A 21,938-nucleotide genomic window follows, 5' to 3' on the forward strand; every position below is an offset into this window, starting at 1 on the left:
AGGTCTTTACAAGATAGCCCCTGCCTTAAGGAACCCACAATCTAATGGGTACGCAGGGCAAGAAGAATGATATAATGAAGGTTGTTAAGTGACTGACCTGTCCAAACCCATCCAATAAACATTTATCAAGTGTTTATTATGCACACAGTACTTCTGCTGGGTGCCATTGAGGTAAAGAGAGCTCATTCTAAGATTGCCCAATGTTACCCAGGTTGAGCTGCCATGTGTCTGAATAGAGAAAACATGAAACCGTAGAATGTTACAGTTGGAAACCATTTTAGAGATCATTGAGTCTGAAACCTTCATTTTTTCAGAAAAGGAGATGGAGACCCAGTGAGGGGAAGGGGCTTGTCCAAAGTCAGAAAGTGAGATAGCAAGAGCACAGACTGGAAACTGGGGCTCCTGTCTTCTAATCCAGAGCTCTTCATCCATCGTGCTTACCCTTCTTGTTTTCAGAGCTAGGTAGTAGTTAACATGGAAGTCCTGAAGGAGAAAATAGAAGAGGAGGAGGCAGCAGAAAGAGAAGCAGAGGCTGAGCAAGCAGCAAGGAGGGCTGCAGAGAAAGAAAGAGAAGATACCATCCTCAATCAAGAAGAGCTCATAGATCTGGAGCAGAAGCTGAGCGAAATTGAAGTCCACATCCCCGAAGATCCTGTGTTAGTAAGAGGGGAGACAAGTAGGCTGGACTAGAAGTAGGAGAAGCTAGGAAGAAGACAGGCATCCTTCTTCCCACTGGCTAGATAGGGAAATAGGCAAACAAAATGGTAGAATCAATTTCCCCATTGTCACAGAGTAAACCGGTGGCTGAAGGGGTTTAGGGGTTGGGAGCCTCTAGCACCCCAAAGGTCTGTCTGCAGCATTTCCTGCTGCTCTTTCCTTCCCATCCTCCTCTCACCCACTGCTCCTCTGGTGCCTCTTGGACCTGGGCACAGAGTGAGTTCCCTGACCACATACATAACCCCCCCAAGTCCTGCCTTCTGCCGACAGCTCTCCAAAAACCCTTATTCCTGGCATAAAGCTTCCATTCCCTCATGGCCCTGATCTCAGCTGGATGAGATGAATTATCTGACAAAGAACTCATACCTAGGTCTTAATCGTTTTTTGGCTTAACCTATGATTCCCAGCGAGGAACTTTCTCTATCAGTGAAGACTGGCATTTTCTTACCCACTTATGAAGTCTTAGAGACTCCGGGTGGGCACACTGAGAGTTTGTAACTTGCTTGAGGTCAACAGCCAGTATGTAACAGGACCAGGACATCACCAAGTCTTCTGACTTCAAATTCCAATGAGCAATCAATAGCCTAACGAGTCCTCTCCGCTCAGGCACATTTTTGTGAAGAGAGCCAAAAGAAAGCCTTGTTCATCCAAAGGAAGGACTCTCTCATGGTGAAATTTTAGACAGTGTGTCCAGTCAGTGGGGCATAGGGCTAGAGGACAGGGAGGAAGGTCTAGATGATGCTTCAGAATTTGTCTCCATTCTTTCACCCCTTAATCCATCTTTCTCCATCTCTGTGCTACAGGATATTCTCAAAGAGTACCATAGACACATCCACGCTGCCACCATCTTACAGAGCTAACAGTGCCAAGGAGCAACTGCTCCTACAGGTGGCAGATAATTTTGCCCGTCAATACAACCACCTGTGCCCAGACCGAGAGCCGCTCTTTCTCCATCCACTGAATGAGTGTGATGTGCCGGTAAGGACAAAGGAAGGGAAAAGGCCATAGGATTAGAGGAACATAGACTTAGAACTGGCAGTCTTTAGAGGTAGCAAAGGGCAAACCTTTGAGGGTCTTTTTCCAATAAGCAAACTGATCATAAGATCAGAGGATTTCAGGAAATCACCTGTTCCAGCACCTTTTGTTTTACAGCTTAGGAGAGGGAGGTCCAGGGTTAATCAGTTCATCAGTAAACATTGACTATGTGCCAGGCACCCTATTCAGTATTAATGATACAAAAAAGACAAAAACATGGTCCCTGCCCTCAGGGTGCTTCTATTCTTGTGGGAGAAATGACACACAAACTACTATGTATGTACCAAGTATAATCAGTGCTGATGGAAGGCAATCTCTGAGGGAAGGCACTCACTGCTGTAGAGACTGATCACGCCCTCCTGCAGAAGGTGGGAACTAAGCTGTCTTGAAGGAGGTCAGGAGGTAAAGGAGAGGGTGAGGGGGGAATGATCAGAGGATGGCTTGGAGTTGGGAGATGGGTGCCCTATCCTCTGTAAAAATACTGCATCCCCTAGAAGGATTTACTATAGGGCTCTGAGCAATAGAGCAGGGTGGGAGGGGAAAGAAGAGAATGGCTGGCTTATCATTCTCATTAGAAAACGAAGGAAAGAAGATGGTTTCCCTTTGGATCTGACCTTTGGAGCAAATCCACTTCTTTGGATTTCTTTACCCAGACTTGTTTTCAAATAATCTTTTGGTTTTAAAAATCTACCCATTCATGCATCAGACTGAACACATGCTCCATGCTAGAAGGAATACACTAGAGACAAAGCATTCCCCATCCAGAAGGCTCCACAGCCCCTTGTGGAAGGACAATGAATGAATATTCATGAGAATAAATAGAGTAGAAGCCTACCAACCATTCCATGGGCATCAAAGGAGAGTGACCACTGTGTTATTGTCACTATATTACTCATGACCATAACCTTCTGCATCTCCTCTGCCCTAAGGGAGGCTATTTTATGAGAGAGACAGAAATACAGAGACAGGATTTGAGGGACATATAGATATGGGGGGGGAGAGACAGAGAGAGAGAGAGAGAGAGAGAGAGAGAGAGAGAGAGAGAGAGAGAGAGAGAGAGAGAGAGAGAGAATAGAGACAGAAAGAGGGGGAGACAGAGAAAGAGATAAACACAAAGACCGGAATGGGAAAGGGAGGGGCAAGCATCATGACTTAGTGCATAGCATCAGAGTCAGAAAGATTTGAGTTCAAGTGTTGCCTCTGACACAAGACTACAATTTACACACTAGATGCCAATCTGCATTGGAGAATGCATATAGGGCTGGGGAGCTCGGTTGATATATGACACTAATGTAACTAAGATTATAGACATGACACCCAAAGGAACCAGTTCCCTTCTCAGAGATATGCCCTACTTCACAGACAGCAGCTAAATTCTTAATGCTGGTCTGCTACCTCAACCACTTTTTCCCTGTATTTGAAGATTTGTAAGTTTTATTGATAACTTTTTGCTTTTATATAATTTCATTTCTGAATCCCTCTACCCTACTGAAAGAGCCATCCCTTTCAATGAAAGACAGATATAGAGAAAAAGAAATGAAAGAAGGAAGGAAGCAAAGAAGGAAGGAAGGAAGGGAAGGAGGGAAGGAGGAAGAGAGGGAGGGACAGGGGAATGAAAGAAAAAGAGAAGAAAAAAGGGAAATAAAGGGAGAGTCAACAAACAAACCTGATGAATTGAATCTGACAGTATAAACTGGTCCACAGATGAGAGGAGGAGGAGGAGTTCTCCCCCCAAAACTCTGCAAAGAAGGTAAAGAAGTGCATTCTCTCATCTCTTCTTCAAGGACCAACTTTCTCAATCACTGTTTACAAGGCAGATGAGGGGACAGAGTGTAGATGGCTGGGTTCAGGCCACCTCTGCCCCATAGAATGTTAGAGGGACATTAGAGATCATTCTAAGAACCAGAGCTGTCCACAAGTGGAATGTATCATCTTAGGAGGTAATGAGTTTCTCCATCCCTGGAGGTCTCCAAGCAGAAGCTGAATGTCCCAATTGTCCACGATGTTGTTGAGGGATTTCCTGGTGAGGTGCAATTGGACTGGGTAACTGAGCCTCGGATGCAGTTATTTTTCTAGGATTGTAGGATTGAGAGTTGAGAGGGGTCTTGTTGATCCGTTAGCCCATTGGCTTCCATTTGCAGTTGGGGAACTAAGGCTCAGGGAAGCAAAGTGATTTGCCCAAGGCTACAGGGACCAGTTAGTAGTGGAGCAAAAACATGAATCCAAGTCTTCCGTTAAATGCTCCTCTCACCATGCAACATCACTTCCCTTGAGACACAGCTGAAAGTATGTATCTGACACCCAGCAAGTTAATACATCATCTTTGTGCCCAAAAGTCAGCACAGTAACTCCAAGGAGAATGGGAAGGGTGTAAATAAGGAGGGGGAAGGAGAAGTTTCTAGGAATAATAGAAATTGCAGGGAGGAGCTGCTATTGGGAGAAGAAAGGATCTCTCCCTGCTAGCCTATGCGAGTGTCCCCTGGGGTGGAGGACATTATAGATTTTGCTTGTAACAATAGGATAATTCAATTCAACTCAGCAGGCATTCTCTAGGTGCCATACTCTCTGCTCTCAGGGAACTTATAGTCTGAAAGATGACCTGGTTCTTCTAGGAGCTAGATCCTGTATTCTATCAGGGAGTCTCTTGGGGGTTCAATGCCTAACCTGCAGAGTAGTTAAGGTCTGTAGTGGCCATTCTGGGCAGAATTGTTTCCTTACTCCCAAGGGCCTTAAGGCAATTTGAGGAGGGGTGCCTCTAAGCCCCAGCTCAAGCCTCACCTCTCCTTCCAGAAGTTTGTGAGCACCACAATCCGCCCAACGCTGATGCCCTACCCAGAGCTCTACAACTGGGATAGCTGTGCTGAATTTGTCTCTGATTTCCTCACTATGGTGCCCCTGCCATCCGCCATCAAGCTGGTAAGAGCTTTACAGCACCTCAGTGCTCCATGCAGAAGCATGACATGGATATTTTACAGATGGCTAGAACTGAAGGCCTCTGGTATGTTGGGGATAAGGGGGGGGGAACATCTGGTTACGGGTCACTCAGTGAGTCTGGGGCAGAACTGAGTGGAAGATGCCATGGCTGACTGAGGCAGTGTGTTTTTAAACACTAAGCAGGTGGATTGATGCCAGGTATCTGCCTACCATCAAGGAAGAGAAGGACAGGTACTCCTAATTGCCTTCCTCTTTTTAACTCTTTGCTCCCCATCCACCTGTGACTTCAGGCAGGGCTCTGGGTGGAGAATATACAGAAGAAGAATAGTTCCCACTTCAGGGTCCTCTGACAGCACCCCATGCCATCCATGACTGGGCTTTGATCATACAGCATTGGCAATTATAATTGCTTGTTGATTAATTGATTGGAGGGTGGGAGTGAGAAACATAAGGAGGTTATCTTAGGAGAGACAAATTAGTCACCAAAAGGCAGCAGGGGCAATCATTTCCCCCCCAAAAGGCAGAACGAACTAGGGGTAGGAGTAAAGGGAAGCAGAGTTGGGTACAATATACAGAAATTCTTGGCAATTGGATGGAGTTGGCTGCCTTCAGAAGTAATGGGCTCCCCATCCTTGAATCTTCCAGCAGATACTGCAGAGGGAATTCCTCAGACTAGAGGACTGAACCTATAACTTTCCTAGGATTATGGGATCTGGAGCTGGAAGGATCCTTAATAATCACCAGCCAGGTGGCAAAGTGTATAGAGTGTCAGACTTGGGGTCAGGAAGACCTGGATTCAAATCCTGCCTCAGGCATTATATAGCTGTATGACCTGGGCCAGCCATTTCCCCTTCCTCAGCCTCAGTTTCTTCATCTGTAAAATGGGGTCAATAAGAGAAACTACTTCATAGGATTATTATAAAGATCAAATGAGATGACATCTTTTACAGACTTTGCAAAACTTAAAGTGTTACCTAAATAATATCATCTTCATCATCATCATCATCGTCTTCATCATAATCATCCAACCCTTTCATTTTAGAGAGGAAGAAACAGACCTAGAAAGTAACCTAGAGATTAGTCCCATTAGTAGTGTAGGTAGGGACCCCAATTCCAAATCCAAGGCTCTTTCCACTCTACTGACTGATTCTCCCCCCTTGCCCTATGAGCACAGACTTCAGGTGGGGTTGTGTTCCCAGTAGGCAGAGAAGCCAGGGACTGCTCCCTGACCAAAGGGCTTCCAGGACCCACTACCTGACCCACGTACTTCTGCTTGTCCCAGCCAGAATATCTGTTCTCCCCTACCTCTGTCCTCAAGTACCAGAGGGGGAACTGCTTCGACTTCAGCATCCTGCTATGCTCCCTGCTCATTGGTGCTGGCTACGATGCCTACTGTGTCAGCGGCTATGCCACCCAGGACCTCTGTTCCATGGACCTGACACGGGAGGTATGCCCCCTACTGAAGAAACCCAAGGAGGTGAGAGGTGGCTAGATCTGGGGCTGGGGAACTCCTTCATCCCCTTACTTTTTCATAAATGAAACAGAGGACTATTATTATTGATTAGTGACTAGTGACCGTCCCCTTACTTCTTCATGAAGTAGAAAAAGAATTTCACTAGCCATTCCATTTCATTGGAAGAAGAGAAAAAAGACTAGACAACAAAGGAGCACAGCACATAACAATAGAATCTTGCCCGATGGTGGGACTATTCATTGCCCTGGGCCATCCAGGTCTTATGGCCTCCGATCTGACGTCCATCATGGGCAGTTAAGTAATAGCACACTGGGCCTGGAGTCAGGAAGACCTTAGTTCATATCTGACCTCACTTCCTAGCTATATGGGCAAGTCACTTAACCCCTGCCTCAGTTTCCTCAACTACAAAGTGAGTATTATAATGGCACCCACCTCTAGGTCTATTGTGAAGATCAAATGAGATTATATTTATAAAGTGCCCAGCACAGTGCCTGGCACATAGTAAGCTCTTAATAGATGCTTATTAGCTGACTGATGGAGCAGCACTTCTCCATCCGTTGTCTCCTTTAATCATCACAAAGTCGTGTGGAAAGCACCAGGCAGGTGTTGCTTTCTCCATTTTACAGATGAGGAAATTGAGACCCAGAAATGTAAAAAGGCTCACCTAAGACCACACAGCAACTTAATGGAAAGGTTACATATTTTAGGGCACAGAGCAACATATGTGGGAGGGAAGATGACTCCTTATAAAGGTTTTCTGATGACATCCTTCATTGCTTAGGGTATTGGGTTAGAGTACAAAGAGATTCAGGTTCTTGTACCCATCCCATCCTAAGCAGCTGGATGGCACTGAGGGTACATCACTAGACGCAGAGTCAGAAAGTTCTGAGTTCAAATCTGACCTCAAATACTTAGTAGTGGTATGACCCTGGACAAGTCACTTAACCTCTGTCTGACTCGGTTTCCCCAACTATAAAATGGAGATCATGATAGCACCTAACTCCCAGGATTTTTGTGAAGACAAGAAGAGTTAACGTACATAAAGCACTTTGTAAACCTTAAAGGACTCTATAAATGCTAATATTTATTATCATTATCATCATCCTCATTATTTCTTTTTGGGCTATAGGTTGCTGAAGAAAAAGAGAAGGTAGTGCCCAAAAAGTACACGATCAAACCCCCAAGGGACCTTCGCAGCAAGTTTGAGCTTGCTCAAGTAGCCAAGAAGGAGGCAGAAATTATCGCTGCACAGGAGAAGAAACGGAAGGAAGAAGAAGAAAGACTATTGGTGGGTTCCGTGAGCTACACAAGTGTGAGACTTCCTGAACACACTGATCAGGACACCTCAAGGAGATGCTTATGCATACGGGAGAAACTGAGACTTAGGGAAAGGCCTGTGGCCACTCACTAGTGGAGTCTGTATCTGAATTCGGAGCTTTACTTTCTGGGTTTTTTTTTTTCTCTGAGTCTTAACTGCCTCTCTTACCACCTTCTTCCTTCCATTTCCTAGAGACATATGTTGGAAGTCTTCCTGGGTCTTTTGCTAGACATGAAGGGATAATCTTCCAGTCCCGAGGTTCCAGACTACTAGATGGTTTTCCAGGAATTGAGGCATAGCCATTTCCTCCCATAAGAAAAGCCTACATTATTCTTCTGGGGCACCAGACCCATGCCTAACGACACCCCTCCCACCCAGGTTGTGTCTTCCTAGGCCCATAACAACAGCCACATTATTGCTGACTGTTCCTCTCCTCTCAGGAATTGGATAAACCACCTCCAGACCCAATGCATGGTCTTCGGATCCATGCATGGGTCCTCATCCTGTGTGGAAGACGTGAGGTGCCCGAGAGCTTCTTCATTGATCCGTTTACCGCCCGCAGCTACAGCACTCAAGATGAACATTTCCTTGGAATTGAAAGCATCTGGAACCATAAGAACTATTGGGTCAACATGCAGGATTGCTGGAATGGTTGCAAGGTACTGCCATGGAAGGAAACACCCCAGCCCAGGCCAACCAGAGGAACAGAGCTTGGACTTTTGGTACTGCCTTGTGCACGTTCAGGGGTAATAGGCATCCTTGCTGAAGACTAGCAAAAATAAAAAAAGAAAAGATGAAAAAAGTACATGACCTATTGGGGAAACCTGAGTTCTCTGAGGCATAACACATGCCTTTTCCATTGTCTAGACCCTAAGGGCTAGAGTGATCTTTGAGTCTATCCTCCTGCCTTCAGGCAATACTATATACCCAAAAAATCCTAGGTCAAGGGAGAATATATCCAAAAAAGAGGTAACAACCTCCTTTTATTTCACATTCTAGCTTCTTTCCATATCTTTCCATCAGGAGATTTTTCCCTTTGCTCAATTTTGTCCCGTCTCCATGTGATCTTTTCCAGGTAGACAGAGAAAGCAAATTGGCCACTATACTCTTTAAAATAACCATTCAGGCATTATTGTTAAGTTTTCCCTTCAGCCTAAATAACTAATTACTATATTTGAAAAAATGACACCCAATTTAGAGTAAGATTTAAAGAACTATAAATACCTAGGTAAAATCAGATACGTTCTTCACTAATGTTTAATTATCTTTGGCCGTTGCTAAACCTGTCTGTTCCTTGAGGCTATAGGATATTGATATTGTACTTTCTAATTCACCCTTTTTAAAAGAATTAAAAAGCCGTTTTTAGGAATATAGGTCTAGATGTGGAGACATAGAAATAGATATAAATATTGATATAGATATAGATGATATATCCTATGAGGAAGCCCATGTTTAGATTGAACAATGGTCAAGAATAATTTAAAGTTAGTGTGAAATATATCTAATTTTATCTAGATGTTTATTTTTAAATTTATTTGCAGGTCCAAATTCTCTCCATTTCCCCCAAGAAAAATAAAACTCATCATAAATATGTATAGTCATGCAAAATAAATTTTTGCATTAGCTGTGTTTTTTTCTCTCTCTCTCATACACACATGCACGCACACACACACACACACACACACACACAACATACAGAAAAAAAGGAAAGGGAAAAAACATGCTTTAACCTGCACTCTGGCTCTATGAGCTCTCTATCTGGAGGTAGATAGTATTTTTCATCATGAGTCATTTGCAATTGTGATGGGTCACTGTGTTGATCAGAGTAACTAAGTCTTTTACAGTTACCTTTACAGTATTGTTGTTACTTTATAAAATGTTTTCCTGGTTCTGTTCATTTCACTTTACATCAGTTCATACAAATCTTTTCAGGTTACTTTCTGAAACTATCCTCTTCATCATTTCTTATAGCACAATAATATTCCATCACATCCATAAACCATAAATTGTTCAATTTATCCCCAACTAATGGACATCCCCTCAGTTTCCAATTCTTTGGTACCATAAAAAGAACTGCTATAAATATGTTTGTGCAAATGAGGTCTTCCCTCTTTCTTTAATCTCTTTGGGGTATAGACCTAATAGCAGTATTACTGGGTTACCATTTAATAGCTTTTTAGGCATAGTTCCAAATTGTTCTTCAGATTAGTTAGACTAGTTCACAACTCCACCAACAGTGCATTAGTGTACCTATTTTCTCCCCACCCTTTCCAGCATTTGATGTTTTCCTATTTTTTCATCTTAGCCAATTTGCTGAGTGTGAGGTGGTAGTCTGAAAAACTTGCTGCAAAAATTTTTCCCAATTTCCTGCTTTTCTCCTAGTATTACCTTCACTGGTTTTGTTTGTGTGAAAATATTTTAATTTTTTGCAGTCAAAGTGATCCATTTTACTTCCTGTGAATCTTTTGTTTAATCATGAAATCTTCTCCTATCCATAGATCTGACAAGTAATTTCTTCCATGCTCTACCAATTTGCTTATTAACACCCTTGATTCTTAAATCATGTACCCATTTTGAGCTTATCTTGATATGCACTGTGAAATGTTGATCTATCCCTAGTTTCTGTCAGACTACTTTTCAGTTTTCCCAATAGGCTTTGTCAAATAGTGAGTTCTTGCCCCAGTAGCTGGGATCTTTGGGTTTGTCAAATAGTTACATTACTGTGCTCATTTGCTTCTATATTTTGTGTACCTAATTTGTCTCTTTAATCAGCCACTCTATCTCTTACCCATGCCAAATTGTTTTGATGGTTACAACTGTGTGGCATAGTTTGAGATTCAGTACTGCTAAGCCTCCTTCTTTCCCATTTTTTCATTGATTCCCTTGATATTATTGGCCTTTGTACATTGAGATGAATTTTGGTTTTTTTCTACTTCTATAAGTAATTCTTTGGTAGTTTGGTTGGTATGGCATAGAATAAGTTAATTAATTTACATAGTATTGCCATTTTTATTATATCGACTTGTCCTAACCATGAGCAATTCATGTTTCTCCATATATTTAGATTTTCCATACACAACTGAGAAATAGGCACACCCTCTTACATTCCCATTCAATAGTCTCCAGAGGTCGAACATACCTAACTTTTCCAAAATTCTATTCATCTTCTTAATGTCTTTCTTTTTTTATTTTATGATTAGATTTATACTAGTCTGAGAGGGATAAATTGAGGTCCTCTCACTATTAAAATTTTACTATTTCCTCCTGTAATTCATTTAACTTTTGCTTTGAGAATATAGATGCTGTGCTATTTGATGTACATATTAATTCATTGTCTGTGGTACCTTTTGACAAAATGAAGTTTTTCTGTTTATCTCTTTTAAATAGTTCTATTTTTGCTTTTGCTTTGTTTGATTTTATGATTGCCACCTTCACTTTTTTTTACTTCAGCTAAAGGATAATAGATTTTGTTCCAGCCCATTATTTTAATTCTACATGTATATTTATGTTTCAAGTATGTTTCTTGTACATAACATATTGCTAGATTCTTATTTGCAACCTATTCTGCTATCGTCCACCATTTGATGGGTAAGTTCGTTCCATTCACATTCACAGTTATGATTGCTGATTATATATTCTCTTCTAATTCTCTTACACTTCTTCTCTTTTTTACTCTGTGCCCTCCTTAAGAATTTGTTTTTACTTCTGACCACACCCTCCATTAATCTACCCTCCCTTTTATTTATCCCCTTTTTCTCTTAACCCCTTCCCCTCCTACTTTCTTCTTGGGTAAAATGAATTTCTATACCCAACTATGTGTGTATGCATATTCTTCCTTATTTGAACCAATTCAGATGAGAGTTCAAGTGTTGAGTCCCCTCACTTTAGCCCTTCCATTATATAAATTCTTCCTTTCATATTTCATTTATGTGAGAAAGCATTAGCCATTCTTCCTTTCCCTTCAACCTCTCCCAATACATTCCTCTTCTTCACCTTAAATTCTTTTTTTTTTGAGATAATCCAAACATAATAGAATCACACCCAGACTCTCTACTTAAATTCTCTCTAAGACCCTAACTCTAATTAATGATAAAGTTCTGAGAGGTTATATATAACATCTCCCCATATAAGAATTTAAACAGTGTAACCTTGTTTAATCCTTTATGACTTCTCACTTGTTTGCCTTTTTGTGCTCCTCTTGAGTCTCATGGTTGAATGCCAGATTTTCTCTTCAGCCCTGATCCTTTCATCAGGAATACTTGAAAGTCCTTTATTTCTTTAAATATCCATTTTCTCTCCATAGAATTATACTCAGTTTTGCTGAGTATGTTATTCTTGATTGTAACCCTAGACCCTTTGCCTCCTGGCATATTGCAAGGTTTCTATTTCTTTATGGTGGTAGCTGCTAAATTTTGAGAGATCTTGACTATGGGTTTGCAGTACTTGAATTCTTTCTTTTGGCTGCTTTTAGTGTTTCTTCCTTGACTTGGGAGCTCTGGATTCGGACTGTAATATTTCTGGGAGTTCTGATTTGGGATTTCAGGAAGGAACCAGTGAATTCCTTTATTTCCAGTTTGCCCTCTTGTTATAAGACATCTAGACATTTTTCCCCCCTATATTTTCTTGGAATATGGTATCTAGGTTCTTTTTCTGTCCATGACTTTCAGTAGTCCAATAATTCTTAAATTATCCATTTGCTCTCAATTTGCTTTTTTTTAAAAAGTCTTTTTGACTTTGCTTCATTATTTCTTGATATCTCATGGAGTCATTACCTTCCACTTGACCAATTTTAATTTTTAAGGAGTATTTTCTTCAATGAGGTTTTATAACTCTTTTGCCATTTAACCAATCTGATTTCTAAGGAGCTATTTTCTTCAATATTTTTTGTGCCTCTTTTGCCAAATTATTAATTCTCTTTTCAAAGCTTTCATGGATAATTTTCATTTCTTTTCCAATTTTTCCTCTACCACTCTTACGTGAGTTTTTAAATCTTTTTTAAAACTTTTTAAAAAATCTCTTTCCTTCACTCTTCTAGGAATACCTGTTGGCTTTATGTTCAATTTGCAGGTTTGCTTGTAGATATTTTTTGCTTTGAAGTTTTGCTTGTAGATATTTTCGAGTCATCGTCTTCTTTCTGCTCTGGTACTTCCTGACCTGGTGTTCAGTCTCAGTCCCTGGGCACTGCGATGTTCCCTGCCACTGATGCCATCACTACCACAACCACAGGAAGCTGCCACTTCTACCTGTTGCTTTGCTGCTGCCGCTGCACTGTTTTCCTGACCAGTCCCCTCTCCAGCATCCACAGACCTCTATCTTCCTGAGCAGCCCTGGGCTAGAAAAATGACTCAGTTTGACTGGTCATTGGCTTTCCCAATCAGAAATTGGTCTGACATGTTTTCTAGGTGGTTGTGGAGGAGGTGTGTTGGGTGACCTAGGCAAACATATTTCTCTTTCTACCATCTTGACTTCTCCCCATATCTAAGTTTTGATAGTTCTTTAAAATCCTTCTCTAAACAAGATAACACATTTTGAAATATAATAATTAATACATATGCACACAAAACTCTAATCACAGCATTTTAGAGCTGCAGGACAGCTTGAGACCAAAAGCCTTTACAGGCAGCTTTTTCTATAGCCTTTAATCTCTCTCTAATAGGGGTAACTTTTAACATTCTGCTATTTCAGAGTAAATGTGTCATCTGATCATCAAAATTCCCTAGTTAACAGTTTTCACTCCTCTCTCCCTTATAGCAAAGCTTTTGGTCTGCATAAAGTCCGTGCAATGGGGTCTTGCCTTCACTCATTTCCCCCTTCTCACTGACTCTCCCTTCCACTCTGCATCTTTCTTTCTTTCCTTCCTTCTTTCTTTCTTTCTTTCTTTCTTTCTTTCTTTCTTTCTTTCTTTCTTTCTTTCTTTCTTTCTTTCTTTCTTTCTTTCTTTCCTTCTTCTTTTCTTTCTTTCTTTCTTTCTTTCTTTTCCTTCCTTCCTTCCTTCCTTCCTTCCTTCCTTTCTTTTTCTTTCTTTCTTTCTTCTTTCTTTCTTTCTTTCTTTCTTTCTTTCTTTCTTTCTTTCTTTCTTTCTTTCTTTCTTTTCTCTCCCTCTCACCCTCCCTCCCTACCTCTTTCTCTCTCCCTCCCTACCTCTCTCTCTCTTTCTCTCTCTCTCTTTCCTTTCCATCTCTCTCCCTCTCCTCTCTCTGTGTCTCTCCTTTCTCTCTGTCTCCCTCTCTCCTCTTTCTTTTCCTCATCTCTTCTTTACAAAGTCATCTCTTCATAAGAGGAACAGGACAAAATAACAGGGAGTATTAGTTAATGCACTTCTCTACTCAACTGTAAAATGAAAGAGAGTTGGACTACCCGACATTTCTAATTCTGGCATTTGATGTCCAGTAATCGCCTAACACTGTTGTCTCCCTTCTGCACTGCCTTGATTGCCCACATAGTTGCTCTGGGTAGCACTGAGCCTGCTCAGAGCAGGGCATGTTCTGCCAGCCTCAGATTTTTTTATATCTCTGTTAAATAACCTTGTTTTCATGTTCTATTTAGATATGTTTTGAAGAGTTAAGTCCTAACAGTTTGAGGTTAGTTGAAGCTTAGAATGTTTTTTTTTACTTCTTAGGATCTCATCTTTGACCTGGGAGATCCCGTGCGGTGGGAATTCTTGCTTTTGGAGACTGAGAAGCCTTATCTATCTTTGTATGAAACAGAGGAAGAAGAGGAGTTTACAGAGGATGATGGTATTGAAAATCTGGTAAGCAGGTGTGTGTGTGTGTGTGTGTGTTGTGTGTGTGTGTGTGTGTGTGTGTGTGTGTTTTATCTATGTACAACTTCACTATAGTCAGAAAAGGAAGTGGCCGATGGAATATGGATTCAAGCAAGACAAGTCTGAACCAATATCCCTCAACCTGAGTTTGGGGAACAAAACTATAGCTAAAGATAACTATAGGTGGAAATAACAGATCCTCAGAGACAGAAGAGAGTCGTTTTACTTATGGGGAAACTGAGGTACCAAGAGGGGAAATAAAGAACTTGCCCGTAATTACACAGATAGTAAGTGGCAGCTATGGCACTAGAATCCTGAGCCTCCTTGGTACTCATAGGTTCTAGGGCTCCTTTCATTATACCAAGTAAAATTTAGGGCAAATAAAGCTAGGAAAGTCAGGGATGGAGATGAGCCCTTTGATACGAATACCTATTCTAGTCGTTCCAATAATCCCTCAGCCACCCAGTTAGTAAGGATCCTTCAGTGGCTAACACAGTAAGCACTTAATAAATGTTTGTTATTGTTTCATTACAACAATACCATCTAAGCTGTCATCAATTACGCATGTGTTTCAGGTGTCTCTTGCCCCTACCCTGTCCTGTTTTTCTTGTATCATGGTTTTGTCCTTTTTTTTCTCTGAATAGTAAGATCCAATTATTTCTCTTCTACATGCCCATAGTGCTTCTTATAGGACCCTCCATCAAGTGTGATTTCATAGAATTCCCAACCTCAAGTAGGATTTGAAGTCAGAGGATTTGGATTTGGAATGTCAGCTCCATAGATACATACATACATACATACATGTATGCATACGTACATACATAGGCAGATAGATAGATAGATAGATAGATAGATAGATAGATAGATAGATAGATAGATGAAAAGACAAAGAGATCTAGAGAGACAGACAGGTAGAGGGACAGACTGATAGACACATAAAAAATTGGATAGCTAGATAGAGCATTTATTATGTGCTTACTGTGTGCCAGGTTCTGTGCTAAATATTAGGGATACAAATACAAGCCAGACAGCCCCTGCCTTCAAGGACCTTATACTCTGATGATGGAAGATGACACATAAAGGGGGAACTGAAAAACAATGAGTAGAGGGTAGGAGAAATTTCTTCAGAGCCAGGCCATGGCTGCATATGTTCAAGAAATGCATTCTTGATCACAGACAAGTCACCTAGGTAATCTAGGTTTCAGTTTCTTCATAAAATGAGAAGGGTTGGACTAATCTATCTCTCAGGTCCCTTCGCTCTAAATCTTCTGAGTGTTAAGCCTACTAAAATAGTTCAAGATTGGGGATCTTAACTTTAGGTCAAGGCTGCTCCCTGCTGGTTGTGAGGTGTCATACATGTTAAACCATTTATGGTCTACTTTATTGTATCTCAACAGCGAGGTCATCCACCATATTCCAGGCCATTTGGATTTCCATGTCTCTGGAAGAGAGAGTGAATAACTATGCCTTACTTAAATCCAATTCATTCAAAAGTCAGGACACATTATTGAATGATAAAGTCGATAGAGCTGGCTTTATAGTCAGGAAGTCCTGGATTCAAGTCCCATGATTCCCCTGCATGCATCAGGTTCCCCCTCCTACTGAAATCACAAGTCTAGACCATTCCCCCTACCCCTACCCCTTAACCTGTCACCTTGATTAGGAGGAAAACTAACTGGGTATTTTACTGAATTACTGAAGCTCAGCCTTATGATGGGAGACAGAACTCGGGGTGAATGCCAGTGTACCAGGACTATAGATTTAGAGATGGAAGGGACATTAGAGATGTTCTGGACCAACTGCCTCATTTAACAGAACAGGAAATTGAGGCCTTGAAAGGTTAAGTGATTTAGGGTCATAGATTTAGAACTCAGAAGACTTTAGAAACCAACCCCCTCATTTTACAGGTAAAGAAAGGGAGGCCCAGGTGGTGAATCAGGAGCCTAATAATAATAATAATAGCTGCCATTTATCTCATTTTTAGGGTTAAATTAGCACCTGCACACTTATTGGGTTGGGGGGCAACCTTCAACTGCAAGATCACAAGGGCGTAGATAAATACAGGGTAGGCGCCTCACTAGCTGTGATCTTGGGCAAGTCATTTAACTTCCAAATGGCCTCTGATGACCCTTCCAGAACTAGATCTGTGATCCCTCTCTGAGATTCAGTTTCTTACTCTGTTAGACAAAAGGATTGGACTAGACCAGGGATCCTCAATATTTTTTTGTGCCACAGAACCTTTAAGAGTCTATTGAAACATATGGATCATTCTCAGAAAGAGGGGGAAGGGGAGAGGAGAGTATCTCTGTCCTTAACTGACAAAGGATCTGCTGGAGCCTGACATCACCCCAAAAGTGATCAACTATTGATCTATCTATCATGTTTTAAGATGCATTAAAATATATAGAATTACAATCAAAACTATTTATATTGAAATACAGGTATCAAAAAAAGTTTTAAGTTCACAACCTTAAGAAGCCCTAGACTGCATGATTCCTGAGATGCTTTCTAGCTCTGAATACTTTGTTTGCAAGTTATTTCACCTCTCTGGCATTTAGTTTCTTCATCTGCAAGATATGCGGGTTGGACTATATGATCTCTAAAGTCCTTTGCCCCTCTAAATTCTCTGAGCCTAAAAAATCCACCCAACTTGAAGGCCACCCTGGCTGAAATCACTTTCTTTCTCCATAGGACAAAGAAGATGAGGAAAATAACTTTGATATGCCCGGTTCGTGGGTGGAACAGATTAGCATATCACCAAAAGGTATTTGATTTCTCAGTGACTGGCTGGTTTTACCTCCTCAGACAAGTCCAGTTGCCTGGACTCCAATAAGGGGTCTCAGTGGTTACCAGGGTAATGTTGATCTGATTTCAGCCTTATCCCAGGCTCCTACTTTAAATCCAAAATCTGTTTCCCCTCCATATTTATTGTCCCACCAGAAGGTGGGACTTATCCCCAACCCCCCTCCTGTGGCCACCTATGAAGGAAATTGATGAAAATAATTTGGTTATTGTCATACAGAATGGTGGCCACATCCTTGCTCCAAATATATCTGCCACAAGATGAAAATGGTTCTGGTGGGCCCCAGTAACACCCAGAAAAAGGCCAGTAGGCCCTCTGGCTCTTTTCTAGAAACCCTGGCTGTGCTCAAGTCAGAAGCTAAGTGGAAGGGGCTTTTCTATAGGAGGCAGGGAGAGAAGGCACATATTGGTCCCTGTAGCTCCAAGGATAGACTAGTCATATATAGGCAGGATTGTGCCAAAACACCAAAGACTTCACATGGCAGCTGGGACTTAAGGAATCATGAAGAAGGGAACTTTGTAGGTGCTGAACTGCCTCATCAGAAGTTGGAACCTTCCTAGGATGATGTAATCAACCAACTAATCAATAATACTTATCAGTGCTTTTTATGGGCCTGAAACTGTGATAAACACTGGAGAGACAAAAGAGGCAAAAACATGATTCCTGTCCTTGAGGAGTTCACTAAAAAGGGGAAAAGTCCATATTAGTAGATAATAAAGTAAATGCCAGTTAACGCTAGAGGAGTAGGCCCTAGTGGCTGGGGGATCCAGAAGAGCCTCCTGCAGAAAGTGACTCTTGAGCTAGGGCTTGAAGGAAACCAGGGATTCTAAGGAAGAGATGAAGAGAGAGTGCATTCCAGGCGTGCACAATAGCCAATGAAAAGCCAGGGAAATAGGAGATGGAGAATCCTGTTTAAAGAACAGTAAATAGGTGTAGAAAGCATGAAGGGGAATAATGTATGAGAGAGGCAGGAAGGGACCAGACCTGGAAGAACATTAAATGCCAAGCAGAGAACTTCATACTTGATATTAGAAGTAATATCCCCCGGAGTTCATTGAGTAGGAGGGGTATGCTATGGTCAGCTAACCATCCAAGGGGCTTAAAACTGGTGACATCGAAATCAGAGTAGGATTTTTTTCACTAGACAACAGCTAAATAGAGAGCCAGTTATGGAAAAGTATTGGAGGGGAAGGGAGAGGGGTTGAGAGAAGATGAAAGACATTCTTGCTATCATTAATAATATAATGAATTGTGCTAACTCCATTTCATATACAGTAGGCCAAATGGCAGCAGGTGATTCTTTATTAAGTCAACTGAACAGAGATTCTTTGAATTCTAGGATAAAGCTGTAGGCACTTTCTATGGGTTCCTAGTTGGCTGACCAAGATGGTGTCATCAAACACTCTTCTAGCTCATTTTTTTCTTGTTTAACATCGTAATTCCTTTCCCAATTTCTTAACTCCTAAAATCTCCGCTTGGCACCAGGGAGCTTGACTCTGGTTGAGGAGGGGCACAAGGCTGGCCAAACTTCCCACTAAGATATGTGAAGGTGTCTTGCTTTCTTCTCCACTCAGATTTTGAGACCCGCTGTCCCCTCGGGAAGAAGGTGATCCAGTACAAGCAGGCCAAACTGGAGAAGTGGACTCCATACCTGAATGGCAATGGGCTGGTGTCTCGCCTCACCATCTATGAGAACGTGGACTGTGAGGAGTGGGGATGGGGAGAGGGGAGGGGAACTGACCTCACAGGCCAAGTGAGAAGCAAGGAGAAAGACAATGAGATTGGGGCCCCTAAGCCTCTGGGAGGCAAGTGGATTCTGGAAATGCTAGGATGCAGCCAAAAGAACAAGCAAGCAGGCAATTCCACAAGTATTTATTAAGTGCCTGCTATGCCCCAGACACTGCGATAAGCACTGGGGATACATACGAAAGCAAGAAAAACAGTCCCTGATCTGAAGGAGCTCATGGGGAGAAAGCATAGGTAGATAGATGATAGATACTAGACAGAAGGTAGATAGATTGAGAGAGAGAGAGAGAGAGAGAGAGAGAGAGAGAGAGAGAGAGAGAGAGAGAATGATAGATATCCAAGTGATGTTGAAGAGATATAAATGACAAGGCTTTACAATTGATTGTCTATGCTGGCTAAGTGAGGGTAAGTCCAAGATGATGAGGCGACATAGGGGACTTGAAGGATGGTGAAATTCTCAACAGTAATAGAAAAGTTTGCAGGAGGGACAATTTGTGAAGGGGGGAATACATTCTGTTTTGGACAGGTTATATGCCTATACAATATCCAGTTTGAGATGTCTAAAATGTAGTTTGTGATGCAAGACGGGGTCTCAGGAGAGGGTCTAGGTTTGGATATACAGATCCTGAAGTCATTTCTATAGAGATGGTGATTAAATCTATGGCAACTGATTAGGTCACCAAGTTAGAAAGCATGGAGAGAAAAGAGAAACAGAGCCAGGTCGGAGCCTTAGGGAACACCCACGTTTAGGGGACATGACGTGGAAGATGATCCAACAAAGGGGACTAAGAAGGAGCAGGCAGACAGGTAGGAAGAGAGCATTGGATCTAGAATCAAAAAAGACCCGAGTTTGAATCCTGCCTTTGACATTTACTAGCTTTGTGATCCCAAACAAGTTTTTTTAACCTCTCAAAGCCTTGATTTCTTCATCTGTAAAATGGAAATAATAACAACAATAATAATATCTGTAGTATCTACCACTGAAAGTTATTATAAGAATCAAATGAGATAATACATGTGCTGCTTCTAAATCATATGCCATTTATTACTGTTATCCTCTCTGATCAGGTCACAAGGTCGTGGAGATAAGGGAATGGTACAAGAACCGAGAAGACTTGTTAGAGATGAGACAAGTGGATAAAGTCTCAAACTGGACCACCGAATACTTCAAGCCAGGGCATTTCCTTGCCCTGCGAGGTACACAACTCTCCTCAACTACATTAGGACCCTTACAAGCTCAAAGTTTACAGGGTTCTCAAAGTTTCATTCCATTTCTTTAAAATGTCCCTAAGGGGACAACCAAGGACCTTCAAATAGCAAAGTCAGTGGATGGGGACATGGTGAAAGAGGCAAAGATAAAGAAAGATGGAATATTTATAGGATTTTTAGAGATGGAAGAGACCTTAGTTATCATCTATTCCAACTCCCATATTATTACAAATGGGTAAACTGAGGCCTAGAATGAGGTCAAGTCGTACAAATATTAACTGGCAGAGCTGGAATTCAAATCCAGAGCTCCCAACTCCAAATCCTGTGCCTTCTTTACTCATCATTTTGCTGATCAAAAAGCACTTCCCCCCAATTTCTCAAGTACTTGGCCCCTATTCCCAAGAATATGTCCTAAGAATTGGATCCAGAGTAGGGTGTGGCAAGTATAAACATTACAGAGCCAATTCAAGTTAACAAGCATTTATTAAGCAATCCCTGTATGCCAGACACTTTGCTAAGTTCTGGGAATGCTAATAGGAGCAGAAATATTGTCTCTGCTCTCTAAGAGATGACATTCTGATGGCGGGAGAGAATACATGAGGGGAAGCTGAAAAGAGAAGAAAGTGAAAAGGTGCCTGGCTGGTAAAGAAAGTGCAGAAAGCCAGTGGTGAGGCATGGAGAAGAAGGAAGAAGGGTTACTCACTCATGGGGCTGGGTTTATGGGCTCAAGGGGTGAGCAAAGAGGTGGAAACCTAGAATCATGGAACCTCAGAGAGGAAAAATGATGTCTGGGGTCATCTGATGCAAACTCCACCACCATTCGGGCATCCCCTCTAGAATATACCTGATGGGGAAGGCAGTGCAGAGGAGGGAGCCATCAGGCCTCTGCTTGAACACTTGAAGTGACAGAGAACTCACTGTTTTGGGGGCATCCCTTTCCATTGTTAGACAGCCTTCATTATCAGGAATTCTTCCTTATAGCTGCCTTTTGGTATCTTCTACACATTGGTCCTACATCTGCTCTTTGGAGATAACCAGAACAAATCTAATATAATCCCTCTTCCAAACAGCATCCTTCAGGTATATGAAGATAGCAAAAAGAGCCTCCTCTAAGAATTGTCTTCTACAGGCTAACCATCCCAGAGCATAGCGCAATGGAAAGAGCATAGGATCTTGAGTCTGAAGACTTGGTTTCAAAACCCAGCTCTGCCTCTTACCTATCTTCGTGACCTTGGGCAAGTCTGTTCCTCTCTCCATGCCTCAGTTTCCTCATTCATTGAACTAGAGGCCCACTCTGCTCTTTTCCAAGTGTAAAATCCAATGATCTTCGTTCCTCGCATGACAAGGTCTCAAGTCCCTTACCATCCTAGTGCATTTCCTCTAAATTCTGACCCAGTTTGTTAATATATCTCCTAACGTGCACTTTCCAGAACTGGATATGGCATTCCAAACGTGGTCAAACCAAGACAGAAGAGTGGGGCTTTCTGTCCAGACATCACATGGTCCATTAATTTGCCATTACTGTTGTTGGATCATTTCATTCACGTCTGACTCTCCATGACTCCATTTTGGGGTTTTCTTGGCAAAGATTCTGAAGTGGTTCACCATTTCCTTCTCCAGCTCATTTTTTTACAGATGAGGAAACTGAGGCAAACAGGGTTAAATGATTTGCCCAGGGTCACACAGCTAGGAAGTGTCTGAGGCCAGATTTGAACTCATAAAGTTGAGTCTTCCTGAGTCCAAGCCCAGTGCTCTGTACACTATACCACCTAGTTACCCACTCTCCATGGATACATATACTCTATTATATATTACATACATTATATATAGTAGAAAACACATACTCCACTAATGCAACCTGGTATCTCATTAGCTCATTTTGAACTTGCTGTCCACTAAAACTCCCAGGTCTTTTGCACTTGGAACTGCCAAGACAGGT

At 41.8% G+C, this 21,938-nt stretch overlaps 1 protein-coding gene across 2 annotated transcripts in view; it reads left to right on the forward strand.

The window, feature by feature from the left end:
- Positions 1 to 21,938, forward strand: part of DRC7 (dynein regulatory complex subunit 7) — a 38,370-nt gene that overhangs the window by 4,254 nt on the left and 12,178 nt on the right. The window contains exons 2-11 of one of the 2 annotated variants that reach the window (XM_020963765.1): positions 457 to 656; positions 1,521 to 1,695; positions 4,543 to 4,668; positions 5,969 to 6,163; positions 7,290 to 7,448; positions 7,919 to 8,137; positions 14,098 to 14,229; positions 16,933 to 17,005; positions 18,619 to 18,747; positions 19,859 to 19,987. In XM_020963765.1, coding sequence (XP_020819424.1) covers positions 475 to 656; positions 1,521 to 1,695; positions 4,543 to 4,668; positions 5,969 to 6,163; positions 7,290 to 7,448; positions 7,919 to 8,137; positions 14,098 to 14,229; positions 16,933 to 17,005; positions 18,619 to 18,747; positions 19,859 to 19,987 — 1,519 coding nt within the window. In that variant the 5' untranslated portion in view covers positions 457 to 474. The remainder of the gene's footprint in view (positions 1 to 456; positions 657 to 1,520; positions 1,696 to 4,542; positions 4,669 to 5,968; positions 6,164 to 7,289; positions 7,449 to 7,918; positions 8,138 to 14,097; positions 14,230 to 16,932; positions 17,006 to 18,618; positions 18,748 to 19,858; positions 19,988 to 21,938) is intronic. The other variant, XM_020963766.1, reaches the window with a different exon arrangement.

This window comes from Phascolarctos cinereus, unplaced genomic scaffold, assembly GCF_003287225.1.
Source record: "Phascolarctos cinereus isolate Bilbo 61053 unplaced genomic scaffold, phaCin_HiC Scaffold_2;HRSCAF=192, whole genome shotgun sequence".
Lineage (NCBI taxonomy): Eukaryota > Metazoa > Chordata > Mammalia > Diprotodontia > Phascolarctidae > Phascolarctos > Phascolarctos cinereus.